Genomic DNA, 15,000 nt, shown 5'->3' on the forward strand with positions numbered 1-15,000 from the left:
TGTTGTGGAGTCCCTTCTTACTAATGTACCTGTTGGCTAGACCATCGACTTGATCCTGGAGAGAGTTTACAGGGATCATTCTACTCCAACACTGAACATCCCCAAGGAGGCCCTCCAAACTCTGCTTGAAATATGTACTAAGAAGGCCCCATTTACCACACACAGGGGCCACACGTATATACAGAAGGGTGGTGTAGCGATGTGCTCTCCCCTTGGTGTACTCTTTGTCAACTTTTATAGGGGAGTTGTTGAAGAGAGGGTTTTCTCACGAATACGTCGTCCAGACGTGTAAGTGAGATACAAAGATGATTTTTTTGTCATGGTCCCTTCTACCCAGGCCATCGAGACCCTCCGCAAGATGTTTGATGAATGCAGCTGCCTGAGGTTTACTGACGAACATAGCAAAGATGGACGGCTTCCCTTCCTAGATGTTCTCATATCTCCTAACCCTACCAGGTACAAGGCCTTTACCATCAAGGCCTACGTCCGCAGAGCTCTCTCCCACTGCTCCTCTTTGGCTGCCACACACTAAGAACTCGACTGAGTCGCCCAGGTCCTGGTGAAAAATGGCTACTCTAACAGACAAGTTAGCCATGAAATCAAGCTAGCCATGGACACCTGGTACCAGGTTAAACAACCGACCATGAACACCACAACAACGATCAACCTTTACTATAAAGGGTTCATGCATCGCGTTTACCAAAAGGATGAAAAGACCATAACATATATAATAAAGAGTCACGTCTCCCCTGTGGATAAAAACACAGAGGTTAAGCTGACTATTTATTATCAAACCAACAAAACGAGGTCTTTCATCATGAGGAACACCTCAGCTCCGCCGACTCAAGATATTCTCAGACAGACCACCGTGGTCTATTCTTACTTATGCCCTGTTCCAGGATGCTCTGGACGTTACATAGGAATGACCACCATGCGTCTGTCAAAGAGACTATCTTGTCATGTCCAACAAGGTGCCATTAAACCTTATGCCCTCCACGTCCATAAAAAAACATCAAACGTGAGGAAATAATTAAGAACACCGAGATGATAGGCCGTGCTCCGTACAGCAGGAGAATTCGCATACTTGAAACTATTATACAGTGAGAAAAGTTAACTCTCATCATTACCCAGGAAATGTTCCTCCTCCCCTCCTGTCGAAGGAACAACACACGGAAAAGTAACCCAACCAACCATGACACCTCCAATCAGGACAACCCAAACAGATCAAGACATAACCAACCCCTACAGCTTTGATCAGCAACAGGATAGTCTGCCTAGCCTACATACCCTCTCGGCGAGCGCTCCCACAAATCAGAGCCCAGCTCCCAGAGGACAAGATGATGACTCAACACCCATGAGTGAGTGGAAACGAAGTGTAACTGTTCTATAGCCGCACTCAACGAGCGGCTTAGCCAATGAGGATCAGCATTTCTATTCACTCCACCCATGACGCCTGAGGTAGCTAATGAAAATTCGCTGCCTCTCTGCCTAAGCAAGATTTACCGTATATAAGGACGTAGCTCTCATCATTTCCAACACACAAGCCTGAGGAAGGGAGACAGCACTTCCGAAACGCGTAGTTTGTTCTCTGTATTCTTTTACCAGATTTTTAATAGTTACCTGATTTGTGAATTTTACATTAAAACCTTGACTCGCCAATTATTCCTGAATTTGACTACCCACCATAAAGGATGAATTTGGCTTAGTTACTGGCTGTATGCAGTAATCCTGAAAAGAAGATAATTAGAGCCATCGAGAAGACGGAGTATAAGATCAATGCATCTGAGGCAGCCATTATTTTCAACAAAACTTGCCTGAAAGAGGGTTTACTACCGAAATAATAATAATAATAATAATAATAATAATAATAATAATAATAATAATAATAATAATGTAGATATATTTTAGTGTATATCATTCTTATGGATATTGTGTGGATGTCCTTAAATATATATGATAATATACAAAACAAGCAAATGAAAGCCGAAAAATAAAAGCATAAAAATATTAGGACCAAACAACCCTTTGAGATCCTTGATCGAACATATTATACATCAATTGGGTCAATAATGAGAGATTTCATCATCACTGATTGATAACCAGAGTATTAGACATATATCTATCACATGCCATTGTGAAAATAGTTGATTGGAGAATGGTAATTGCATTCATGGGAAATAGTCGAATTGACTAGTTAGGTCGTTCTTACTTTCTGTTTTTGTTTTGGTGTTCGGTCATGGACGGAAAGTAAACTGAATGATTGCCTTTTGTTTTTATTAAAAGTAACTTTTTTAGCTTTCCCCTTTTTGTATTATAATTGAATTAATTAATTAAATGTTAAATGTATTCCTTATAAGGAAACAGTTTTGATTTCCCATCTTTATTTTCAACGGTTGTTCGAGAGTTTCGAACAAAGGAAAGAAAACGGGATTTGATCACAAGTTTTCAGTCAGACTTGACGTCAGTCGTTGCAGGATCACAGTGCCGTCCGCATCCATTGAACAAGTGTTCCTTCCATTAAATGCTGAACTTTTTAGTTCGAACAAAATCAAGTTTATAAAAGCCCTATTGTGCAGGTAAGTTGAAGAAAAAAGACTTACCTTATTGAATTTAGTTAGATAATTCTAACATTTTCGAACTAAAAAATCTCTTTTTTATACCCATAATACTTCAGTTTGCTTTTCGTCCTGTTGTTCGTTCATCATGAAAGGGGTTAGTGGATTCTCCAACCCACGCCTTTATGCCAGGATTGGAGTAAAGTTACTTTAGCTGTTCTAGTGTCAAGTATGTCCTTTTTTTGTCCTCTCTGGGCTCATTTGGTTTTTGTAATGTCAGGATTTTTTGTATACTGCTGTTATTCCTTATAAGGAAAGGAGCAGTAACGGTCTTAATTTTATACTCATATTAATTTAAGCTTAGGGTAAGTTACTAGCCTTTTCATTTATAAAACCTGTTGATTAGCCTAGTTTTGCTGTTAGCATAATATACTGTATTTTTTCATTAGGAAGTAACTGATGATAACTTGGTTTTAATTTTTCCTTGGGTAATTTAGTATTGGTTAAAAGCATTGTTCTAGATGGATGATACTGAAATGAAAAAGTTAATTAGAAAGAGGGCCTATGTTAAGGGTTTAATAACTCTGGATGTTAGGAAAATTGACTCTTTAAAGGACGACCAAACTAGTGGTCATTTGTTGCAAGAATTCATTCACAAAATTGATGCTAATTTAGTGATAGATGAGAATTTTGATGCAAGTATTTGTGAAATTGCTGCTGAAGATGAACTAGACAGTATTATGAAAGCAGCAAGAGATTATCATTATGAAATACAGAAAACTCTGTCTGAATTTGGAGTAAAATTTGATAATTTGTTTGGAGGTAAGAATACTCCTCAAAATAGTTCTAGTAAAATTGTAAAGTTACCTCTCCCTCCTATTCAAATTCAGAAGTTTGAAAACAATGCAGCTAATCCATTTGCATATTTTAACTTTAAGAAGACTTTTAATAATGCTTTGGCTGGTATGCCTAACCCAACTAATGCTCAAAAGTTTATTTATTTAAAAGGTTATTTGTTGGGTGAAACATTAAGTGTAGTAGAAAACATTACAGTAAATGATGAGGGTTTTGATTTGGCTTTTAAGCAATTAGATCTTAATTTTCTGGATCAAGACAACATCATTGATCAAGTAATAGGTGACGTTTTGAACACCTTTGAAGTAAAGTTCCTTAGTGAAGTAGAATCTTTGGTTAGATCTTTGAATAATAAATTCATTGACTTGAAGGGACTTGGTATAGATCTGATTGAAGCTGATTCGGCTGCTATATTGCTAATTAGGAAAATTGTAAATAGGAAACTTCCTAGAATTTTTTCGATAGAACTCTCTAGAACTATAGGATCTTCTTATCCTAATTTTATACAGTTGTTAGATAATTATCAGAGTGTTATTGGACGCCTTGGTTTAGGTCATAATGAAAATTCTGGTGCAAAACCTTAAGTTATATATTTAGGAAAAGAAGTTAAAAATGAAGGTGAAGACCGTAATTTCCAACAATCAAAGTTTAGTAATAGATCTACTGCTAGTAATGACTCTAATAATGTTAATTTTACCAGTAAACCTTTATCTTCTTTTTGATGTAAATTTTGTAAAGATACTGGTCATAACTCTTCTAAATGTAGTAAGTTTGATACTTTGCAATCTAGGAAGAATAGAGCTGAATAACTAACTTCATGCATTAAATGCTTGAGTGATAGGCATGGGGTCTCGGAATGTCCGGGAAAAAGATAATTTTTGGCTTAAAAATGTTTTTCATGTAATAAATCTGAGCATCATGGAGCAATGTGTCCTCATGCTATTAAGGATCTTGGTAAAAAGGTGTTAAGTTGTCAATCAGGGTCTGAAATATTTGTTCCCTTTATTGCCCTCAAAGTTGGTAGGAGTAGGAAATCTTTTAAATGTTGTTTTATATTAGACACTGGAGGCCAGTTTAGTGTTATTAATAAACAAATTGTTGATAGAAACTTAGGAGATTGTTGTGGTGCTCCTTTATCTAGGTTAGTTTCTTCTTTTGGGTTGCCAGCTAGAGTTAGTGATGAATTTCATCTGGTAGCTGATTTAAAAATGCCTTGTGGGAAAAAGTCTAGTTGTCTTTTTTTTACATTGGAAAATTTTAATCTTTCCATACAAATTCCTATGTTGCCTTCTGTAGTTAAAAAAATGGAATCTGCTGGTTACTCTGTATGTAATAATTACCCAGGGAGGAATTCTGAAATTGTAAATATATTAGGTATCCTAGGGAATGATATCATTCAGGAATTTCGTCAGTTAGATTTAGACTCTGTAGAGTTATTTAATATTAAGGTTAGAGTAATTAAGATGGTCAATGGGGTTATTCTATTTGGTACAGTAGTCAATTTTGTTCATCCTTCTCTTAGGAAGCTTTTCGATAAGAGAATTGATTATTATGAACCTTGTAAACCTGTAAGAGAGGTAGAATCCTGTCCTAATATTAATAGTAATGAAATCTTGGAAAATAGACCAAGAGGTAATGGTAAAGCTAAATCTGTTAGGTTTATTCCTAATAAGGAAATTAATTAGGTACCAGAATGTAACTGAGAATCTAGAGTTTTTTTTTTTTTTATAATTCTTCCCCTGATTTGGAGATTAAACAGACTTCTAAGCCTGATAAGAATAGACTTCTGGAATTTGCTCCTCCTAAGCAACTTGGAAAACAGAAGCAATTAGAAAATTTTGCAGTTAATCCAGTAGGCTATAAGTTAGATCCATTAAATGTATCTTTCCTGATTCTTGTGTACAGTATGGACTCGATAATTTCTACAATTTAGAATCTATTGGGATTGAAGATGAAAATTCCCTTCCTTATGAAGACCAACAAGTTGTTGAATTTGCTAAATCAATTTCTTTTCATGAAGCACATTATCACGTTCAGTTACCATGGAAAAATAACTTAATTGAAAAAGTCCCAAACAATTTAGAGATTTCTTTGACAGTTGCTGAACGGATTTATTCTAAATTTGAAGATCAGGATATATCCTCTATATATGACGAAGTTTTTGATAGACAGGAGGAGCTTGGCATTATTGAGCCTGTTAAAATTAGAGCCGCAGGTCAAGTATTCATTCCTCATCGTCCTGTCATGAGAAATGATGAAAATGCCACCACTAAAATCTGTCCTCTATTTAATTGTAGTTTAAAGGTGAGAAAAGCTCCTTCATTAAATGAAGCCGCTTTCCCTGGTATTGATTTGATGAACAACTTGTTGTCTTTGGTTTTGTATTTTAGGAATAATGATTATGTAGTTGTAGCTGATATAGTGGAGGCTTTTCTCTAAGTTAGGTTATCTTTAGAGTCTGATCGCAGTAGATTTTTTTTCTTTAGAAAGATAAATGGGAAGCTTGTTGCTTATAGGTATAATACTTTAATTTTTGAATTTGTATGTTCTCCCTTTATATTGATTTGTATTATTCAACATCATTTGTCTAGCTATAGAGGGAACGAAGGAACTTCTCTGATTAGAGATAAATTTCATATGGATAACTTAGTGCTCTCCTCTAATCAGGGAGCCCAGATGCCATTTATTATCAATCCTATTAAGAAAATTATGAATTCCGGGGGGAGGGTTGCCTTTACGGGAGTGGGGTTCTAATATACCTGCTTTGTTATCTATTCTTGATGAAGATGAAAAGGTAGCTTCTTCTGAAATGAAGATTTTAGGTTATATTTATGATTCTGACCAAGATACCTTACAATTAAAGGTTAAGCAATAGAACAAGGGTGCTTCCTTAAAGCGTCAGATTATTGGTATATTTCCACCTATAATGCTGCAGGGCAAGCTTATTATTCGTAAGTTGTGCTAACAAGTTTCGAAGTAGGATGAAATAGCTAGTGCTGAAATTTCTAAACTATGGAGTAAATTTTGTAATTCTTACAGTGAAGCTAGTCAGGCTTCTTTTTCCAGACAAACTTATAAAACAGATGCTCCTGTCAAGCTGTTTTTGTTTGCCGGTGCTTTTAAGGAAGCTTATGGTTGTGCTATGTATGCTGTGCAAGGTGATCATAGTTCCCTGAAATTTGCTAAGACGAAGGTTAGTTCTATTAAGGAGAAAACTCTCCCTACTTTAGAACTTTTGGCTGCTCAATTAGCTTTAAAGTTTTCTGATACTATTTTTTAAAGTAAACTCTTAAATTGTGCTGAAATTGAAAGCATAACTCCTTTTATAGATAGCCAAGTAGTTCTTAGTTGGATTCTAACTAATAGGGCTTCTAAGAGAAACATATTTGTAAATAATAGGTTGAAGGAAATTTCTAATCTGTTCGATAGGAATTCTGATAGATTTTGTAGAGTTTTATTAGCATATATTCTTTCATCTAGCAATCTGGCTGATTTACTAACTAAACCTTTTCGTGTAAGCACTTTCTTGAAAATTTCAGTCTTTGGAACAAAGGGCCTTCTTGGTTGAATTCTCCTGACGAGTGGCCTAAAGGTCTTTTGGGTTGTATTCCTGATAACATGAAGGGTGACTTAATTTCTCCTGTAATGTTCCCTGAAATGGAACCTCTTGTAAATATTAGTAATTTTTTTAGGTATTCTAGACTTATAAGTTTAGTTTCTAAGGTATTTAGTGTTGTACATAAGCTTAGGAAAATTCAGGCTGACCCTGTTGAGGCAGCTTCTAATTACCTTCTAAGGTTGATGGAAGAGGAAGCTTTTCCTCTTGAATTATCTTATCTGAAGAGTAGAGATTTTTCAGTTGAAGTTCCGCCTTTAGTTAGACATTTCAATTTGTTTTTGGACGATAATGGTATCATGCGAACTAAAGGTCGGATTGACAAAAATATTACTTTAAAATTTGATATTGTCATTCCTATTCTTGGGGACAAGAAGCATCATTTGACTCGGTTGTTGATTTATTATGCCCAATGTAAGTCTATGCATATGGGTTTGCAATCCACTCTTAGTTTTTTGTGCATGCATGGTTTGTGGATTGTAAAGGCCAGGCAAGCAGTTTTGTCTGTCTTTAAGGATTGTATTGTATGCAATCGTTATAATGCTAGCAAAGTGAAGTATCCTTCTCCATCTTCGCTTCCTTCTTCCAGGGTTAAATTGAGTGGGCCTTTTGTTCATACTGGTGTGGATTATACAGGCCAGTTATTGTTGAGGGAGAAAAATGGAGAAAAATTTAAGGTGTATATTCTTATTTTCCCTTGTTTCAATACAAGAGCTATACATTTGGAAGTTTTCCAGTCTATGTCAACCTCAGAATTTATATTGGCTTTCATTAGATTTTATAATAGGTTTGGTGTTCCTCTTGCTGTTTATTCTAACAATGTCAAATCTTTTGTTCAGGCTGGTAATATAATTGAACAGTTACTTGCTTCTTCTGAGTTTGAGGAGAAGTTTAGGGGCGCTTCAATTTCCCATAAGACTATCCCTGTGTACGCAGCGTGGTATGGTGCTGTTTGAGAAAGATTAATTAAAACAGTGAAGCAATGCCTTTTTAAAACTCTTGGTAGATATACTCCTTCATTTTCTGAATTTGTCACTTTCCTCTCTGACATTCAGAAAATTTTCAATAATAGGCCTTTAACTTATAGATCTTTTGAAAATGACTTACAGATAGTGTGAAAATGAGTAAGATATAATTTCTCCTAATCATTTCTTGTTTGTTGATTCTGAACAACTTCATGAGTGGGAGTATGGTGAGGAGGATGAGTATTCTTCTCTCCTTGCTCATACTTCGGAAACTAGGGATGGACTTTACGGAGGTGTGACGGGCCGAGTGAGGGTTGTGAACTCAAAGGCAGGATGCAATCAACTGAGTTGTTTATTAAGGAACACTCTCCCTTATATACAAAACCTCAAGGCAACAGGACATAACTTGTTCGAGAGACAGACAATGTTACAGAGCAAAACCGGAGACATGATCATTCATGTTCTTTTTACTGCGAGGGAAGAGCGCAGATACAAGCATAATGTATACAAAATAATTATGTACAACTGTGTGACACACGGTTGGTACATGGCTCCCCCCCCCTAAAAATGACATACTGTTCATGTTAAATAGGGCGCCCTGATCTAGAGAGGCGAACTGTAGGCAGGTCATCTGGCAGAAGATAAGCAGGTTTTAGACTATCAATGGAGACCCAGTTTTCTTTGCCCCGAATGTTTAGTAGGAATGCTTACGGACTGCGTCAGATCACAAGGAAAAGGCCAGTGTAAAGGGGCGTTAGTGGTGGCTTGCTAGTGTCGTTGCGCAGGAAGACGTGCGTTGCAGAGTGCAAGTCCGTTGGTATGTGATGCTTCGCTGGTGGCTTGTAAGTCTGGCGGCACGGAGTAAATTTTTCCACGACGTGACGTATGCGCTGGAGATCGTCGAAGGAGGTTGTAGAAGGAAAAAATTCGGCGGGACGACCAACGGGTTGCCATACACCATTTCAGCTGCTGAGACGTCGAGGGCGTCTTTAGGAGTGGTCCTTAGTCCCAGGAGGACCAAGGGAAGCTGAGTAAACCAGTTGTAATCCTTGCAGCGGGACATCAAAGCTTCTTTGGGGGTGCGATGAAAACGTTCAACCATTCCATTGGCAGCGGGGTTGTAGGCCGTTGTCTGATGTAGGGTGATGCCCAGGAGATTCGCTAAAGACGTCCACAATTGAGAGGTGAAAGTGGTTCCCTTGTCAGAAGTAATATGCTCAGGGATACCGAATCTTGAAATCCCTCCAGAGAGTACAACGTTTCAGTTTCCATGGGAATGGCTTCAGGCCAACGAGTGGAGCGGTCGATGACGGTAAACAAGTAACGATGTCCTTGTGATGTGGGTAGGGGGCTTACAACGTTGACGTGAATGTGTGCGAAACGACGCTGAGGTTGAGGAAAGGTGCCCACTCCTGAATCCGTGTGTCGATGTACTTTGGAAGTTTGGCAAGAAGTACAGGCCCGGACCCAATCCTTAGCATCCTTAGAAATGCCGTGCCAAATGAACTTTGCCTTCAGCCACTGTGCTGTAAAACGGCACGAGGGATGTGAAAGGCCATGAATGAAATCAAACACCTGTCGGCTTATGGGAGCAGGAATCCAAGGTCGCAGTCTACCAGTACTGATGTCACAGAGGAGGGTGGTATTGGAGTCTTCGAGGGGAAAGTCTTCTCAACGGAGGGACGTGCAGGATGTCCTACAAGCTTAATACTCTGGATCCTGTCGTTGAGCTTCAGCCAGGGCGTTGTAATCCAATCCCAGTTGAATGGCAGTCAACGTGTTTCTTGACAGGGCATCGGCCACGGGATTCATTTTCCCAGGGACGTATTGGAGGGTGCAATTGTATTCAGCCACGGAGGAGAGATGTCGGCGTTGACGGGCGGACCAGGCGTCAGACTGTCGAGTGAAGGCGTGCACCAGAGGCATGTGGTCTGTGCGAATGACGAAGGGCGTACCTTCTAAGAAATGGCGAAAGTGACGGATAGCCAAGTGCACCGCCAGCAATTCTCGATCGAAGGTAGAACAACCCGATTCTGCCTTGGACAGTTTTCTGCTGAAGAAGGCCAATGGGCGGGGCAAGCCTTTGACCACCTGCTCGAGTACTGCACCAATAGCGACGTCGCTGCCATCGGTGGAGAGAAGGAGAGGGGCGTGTGGGATAGGAAAAGTGAGAGCCGCAGCAGTTGATAGAGACTTCTTTGCATTGCAGAAGGCTGCTTCTTGAAGGGGACCCCACTTCAGGTCCTTTGGCTTGCCCTTGAGGGAGGCGTAAAAGGGAGCAAGAGTGGCGGCAATGACCGGCAGAAAACGGTAATAATAGTTGATCATGCCCAAGAATTCCTGCAGAGCTTTGACGGTCGAGGGCGCAGGGAAGTTCTGAACGGCTGCTACCTTCTCAGGGAGGGGATGGACTCCTTCAGGAGTGATATGGTGCCCTAAGAACGATACTTCGTTGGCGCCAAAGGTACACTTGTTGTACCGGACTACAAGGCCGTTTTGTTGCAGGTGGTCGAGTGCGATGCGCAGGTGACGGAGAAGTTCCTCTTTTGAGGAGGAGAAAACAAGTATGTCGTCCACATAACATACACAGAAAGGGAGATCCCCTAAGATGCCATCCATGAGACGTTGAAACATTGCCCCAGCATTACGAAGGCCAAAACAGTATTAATTGAAGGTGTATGTACCAAACGGAGTGGTGATGGCGGTCTTGCGGATGTCTTCTGGGTTCATAGGCACCTGATAATACCCATTCATGAGGTCGAACGTAGAGAAAACCTTCACTTTGTGTATGTAGGAGGTCACGTCGGCAATGTTTGGGAGGGGTTAGTGATCCGGTTCTGTTTGCATGTTCAGGCGCCTGTAATCCCCGCACGGACAGAGGGAGCCGTCTTTCTTCAGAACGATGTGTAAGGGTGACGACCATGGGCTGGAGGCCTTTTGGCAAAGGCCCATTTACTCCATTTTGGCGAACGTCTGTTTGGCGGCTGCCAATCGTTCCGGTGCCAGACGTCTGAATTTTACAAAGACTAGGGGTCCCGTCGTCTTGATATGGTGATAAATACCATGCTTGGCAGGAACCGTGGGCGTTTGGCGAAGTTCTGGACGGAAAACTTCCGGATACGACGTGAGGAGGTGGGCGTAGGCATCCGTGGGTGCGCTGATATGGAGAGCGAGGTTAGAGGGGGCGGGTTGAAGAGGTGTCGACAAGTACGAGTCTGTGTTGACCAATCGTCGGTGGGCGACATCGACCATAAGGTGGGAATGAGAGAGGAAATCCGCACCGAGGATTAGCATTGTGATGTCAGCAACGAGAAACTTCCAATTGAATTTACCGTTTCCAAACGATAATGTGAGGTTCTCGTAACCGTAGGTGGGTATCGCAGATCCGTTGGCAGCTACCAAGCGGACGTCGGCAGATGTAGACAGACTACGTCGTGCCTTGAAGAGTTTCCTTGGCAAAAGAGAACGACAAGCACCCGTGTCTACCAAAAATCGCACGCCCGTTCCTTCATCCTGTAAAAAGAAAAGATTAGAAACACGGGAGGCCACCGCCACAAGCGATGGCCTACTTACATGTTTTTTGGCCACTGACAATCATTGACACATTTCTACGCGGTTGCCCCGAATCTGAAGTGGTAGTAGCAAAACTGCGGCGGATGGGAGGTAGTAAATGGCTGTAGAAGTCGTTCGTTGGGGCGCGAGCGATTGGTAGGTGGTGGGCGGCTTTGTCGCCGCTTCGGCACGTCACGGGGTAGGCTTGTATGTCCTACGGCATTCATGTCAACTTCGGTTGATGTTGAATAGGCATCCTCGTCGTCAGGGGTGGAGGCGTTGATGGAGGTCTTGAAGTGGCTGTCCATAAGGGCGTTGGCTTTGGTCATCAAGTCCTTTGTGGGTAAACTATCGACATCGGGTATGGCAGCGCGTACAGGTTCAGGTAAACGGCGTATCCAAAGGGCACGAAGTAGGTTCACCTCACGAGGAGAGCCGTCTGAGGCAGGTTGAAGGCGAGCGATACTGGTCATTTCCCTGAGGGCAACCGAAGCCTTTTGGTCCCCCAACGGTTGTTGCGAGAGCTGAAAAAGCTTTGCTATACGGGCGGCTGGCGACGGCGAGTACTGCTGCAAAAGGTATGTTTTGAGGGCGTCATACGCTATTGGGGTGTCTCCTTGTTCACAAAGCCAGTCGGATATTTCTGGGAAAGTGTCCTCGGGTATCGCCGCGAGAACATAATCCGCTTTGGTGGTTGAGCGAGTCACGCCCCTGATACGAAACTGGACTTCGGAGCGCTGAAACCAAGCAAACGCCTCTCCGCTGGCAAACAATGAAAGTTTGAATGAAGCGGCCGCAGCACCAACTGCCGTAGAATCCGCCATAGTACCAACGATGAAGGGGTGAGGTGGTGGGGGTGGAAGGCGGTGGGAGCGAGTCGACCTCCGGGGTCACCAATGTGACGGGCCGAGAGAGGGTTGTGAACTCAAAGGCAGGATGCAATCAACTGAGTTGTTTATTAAGGAACACTCCTTTATATACAAAACCTCAAGGCAACAGAACATAACATGTTCGAGAGACATACAATGTTAGAGAGAAAAACCGGAGACATGATCATTCAGGTTTCTTTTTAGTGCGAGGGAAGAGCGCATATACAAGCATAATATATACAAAATAATTATGTACAATTGTGTGACACAGGGTTGGTACAGAAGCTTTAAGGAAAGGTGGCTTTCTGAATATCTATTAAGTTTGAAAGAAAAGGACAGATCTTCTTTTCATCCTCCAAGAAAGTTGGAAAAAGGGGAAACTGTTCTCTTTAAATTACCCTCCAAATCTAGAACTTATTGGCTATTAGTTAGAATTGTTGAAACATTCAGTGACGACGAAGGGGTTGTACGTATTGTTCGTATTGTTAAGCCTGATAAAACTGAAAGTGTAACTAATATTAGTTTTTTAATACCTTTAGGATTATATTCTGACCTTAATGATCCTAATTCATAAGTTCAAATTGAACAAGAGGACAATGTTGGTAAGGTTAAGACAGATGAAATACCTGACAATGGAACAGCTTTGCCGGATGAAATATCTACTAGGCATACCCGTAGTACTGCTCTTGCCTCCAGAAACCTAATAAGAAGCTTAGCTCGGGAGGGTAGATTGTAAATAATGTTTTTTGTTTTATAAGTGTTCTTATGTTGTAGAGTTAATCTGTCAAAATGGTTCTTTGTGTAATCACTTTTCTTTTGCTGTTTTGGGAAGATGTAGAAATAGTTGATTGGAGAATGGTAATTGCATTCATGGGAAACAGTCGAATTGACTAGTTAGGTCGTTCTTACTTTCTGTTTTTGTTTTGGTGTTCGGTCATGAACGGAAAGTAAACTGAATGATTGTCATTACTTAATATTGAAAGTAACTTTTTTAACTTTCCCGTTTTTGTATTCTAATTGAATTAATTAATTAAATGTTAAATGTATTCCTTATAAGGAAACAGTTTTGATTTCCCGTCTTTATTTTTCAACGGTTGTTCGAGAGTTTCAAACAAAGGAAAGAGAACGGGAGTTGATCACAAGTTTTGAGTCAGACTTGAAGTCAGTCGTTACAGGATCACAGTGCCGGCCGCATCCATTGAGCAAGTGTTGCTTCCGTTAAATAATGAACTTTTTAGTTCGAACAAAATCAAGTTTATAGAAGCTCTATTGTGCAGGTAAGTTGAAGAATAAAGACTTACCTTATTGAATTTAGTTAGATGATTCTAACACCATTAACCACTTTATTCCATGATGTAGGCCAGCCATTAATTGCGAATATTGACAGCCCAGTTCATCTATACCTTGTGATTGGGGAAGAGGAGCGTTGGAGTTCAAATGAGAAACTATACTTCATTTCGAAGGTAAATTTAGATAATAGGTTTTTTCTCGCAGCTAAATAAAGAAAGCATAATTCTTCTCGTTAGTAAATTGAGGAACTATACTTCAATCCAAAGGTAAATTGAGAAACTATACTTCATCTCGACGGTAAATTGAGAAACTAAACTTTTCCTCGGAGATATACTCGGAATCTATACTTTTTCTCGAAAGTAAATTGAGAAACTATACTTTTTCTCGGAGGTGAATTGAGAAACTAAACTTTTCCTCGGAGATAAATTGATAAAATATACTTTTTCTCGGAGGTGAATTGAGAAACTATACTTTTTCTCTTAGATAATTGAGAAACTATACTTTTTCCTCGGATAATTGCCAGTCTCCAAGTAAAAAATTGGTGATCCATTGTATTCCTTCCCTCTTTCCCGGTTAGAGATTTGGCGACACTTAACATTTACTTGAAAAGATTTTCTATAATTAACAACAAGTAAAAATTTAAAAAATAACATTTATTTGAAGAGCGTGCTCTTTAGACTAGCGCGATTCCTTCCCATTGTAGAAACTATCTTTGCAGTTCAGATTGTTAAGAAAAGTGATGTGCATATCAGGGTGTATACGAGAAAATAATATTTTTTTTATTTGATATATTTTAGTGATTAGAATTTTGGTTCACTTATCCATATTTCCTAATGGAACACTGTAAAAAGTGTATCTTATGAAACAGAAATCTATCGAAAGCGTTTCTTATAGAACAAAAGATTGTTGAAAGCGTATGGCATAGAACAGAAGTTTTTAGCATGGGTATTTTATAGAACAGAAATCTGTAGAAAGCGGATCCTATGGAACAGAAGTTTGTAGAAAACGTATTTTATAGAACAGATATCTGTAGAAAGCGTATCTTATAGAACAGAAGTTTGTAGAAAGCGTATTTTATTGAACAGATATCTGTAGTAAGCATCTGTAGAAAGCGTATCTTATAGAACAGAAGTTCTTAGAAAGCGTATTTTATAGAACAAAGATCAGTAGAAAGCATCTGTAGAAAGCGTATCTTATAGAAGAGAAGTTTGTAAAAAGCTTATATAATGAAGTAGAAGTACGTAGAAAGTGCATCTTATAGAACAGAAATCTGTAGAAAGAGCCTGAAGAAAAAGAAT

The 15,000-nt window shown here is 39.8% G+C and overlaps 1 protein-coding gene across 1 annotated transcript in view; it reads left to right on the top strand.

Annotated features, from left to right (window-relative positions):
• The window catches only part of LOC137625621 (uncharacterized), a 1,002-nt gene extending 470 nt beyond the window's left edge, over positions 1-532 (top strand). Inside the window, exons 1-2 of the mRNA XM_068356530.1 lie at positions 1-31; positions 338-532. The exon at positions 1-31 is cut by the window's left edge and continues 470 nt beyond it. Coding sequence (XP_068212631.1) covers positions 1-31; positions 338-532 — 226 coding nt within the window. The remainder of the gene's footprint in view (positions 32-337) is intronic.
• Positions 533-15,000: the final 14,468 nt, after the last annotated feature.

This window comes from Palaemon carinicauda, chromosome 32 (assembly GCF_036898095.1).
Source record: "Palaemon carinicauda isolate YSFRI2023 chromosome 32, ASM3689809v2, whole genome shotgun sequence".
Classification (NCBI taxonomy): Eukaryota; Metazoa; Arthropoda; class Malacostraca; order Decapoda; family Palaemonidae; genus Palaemon; species Palaemon carinicauda.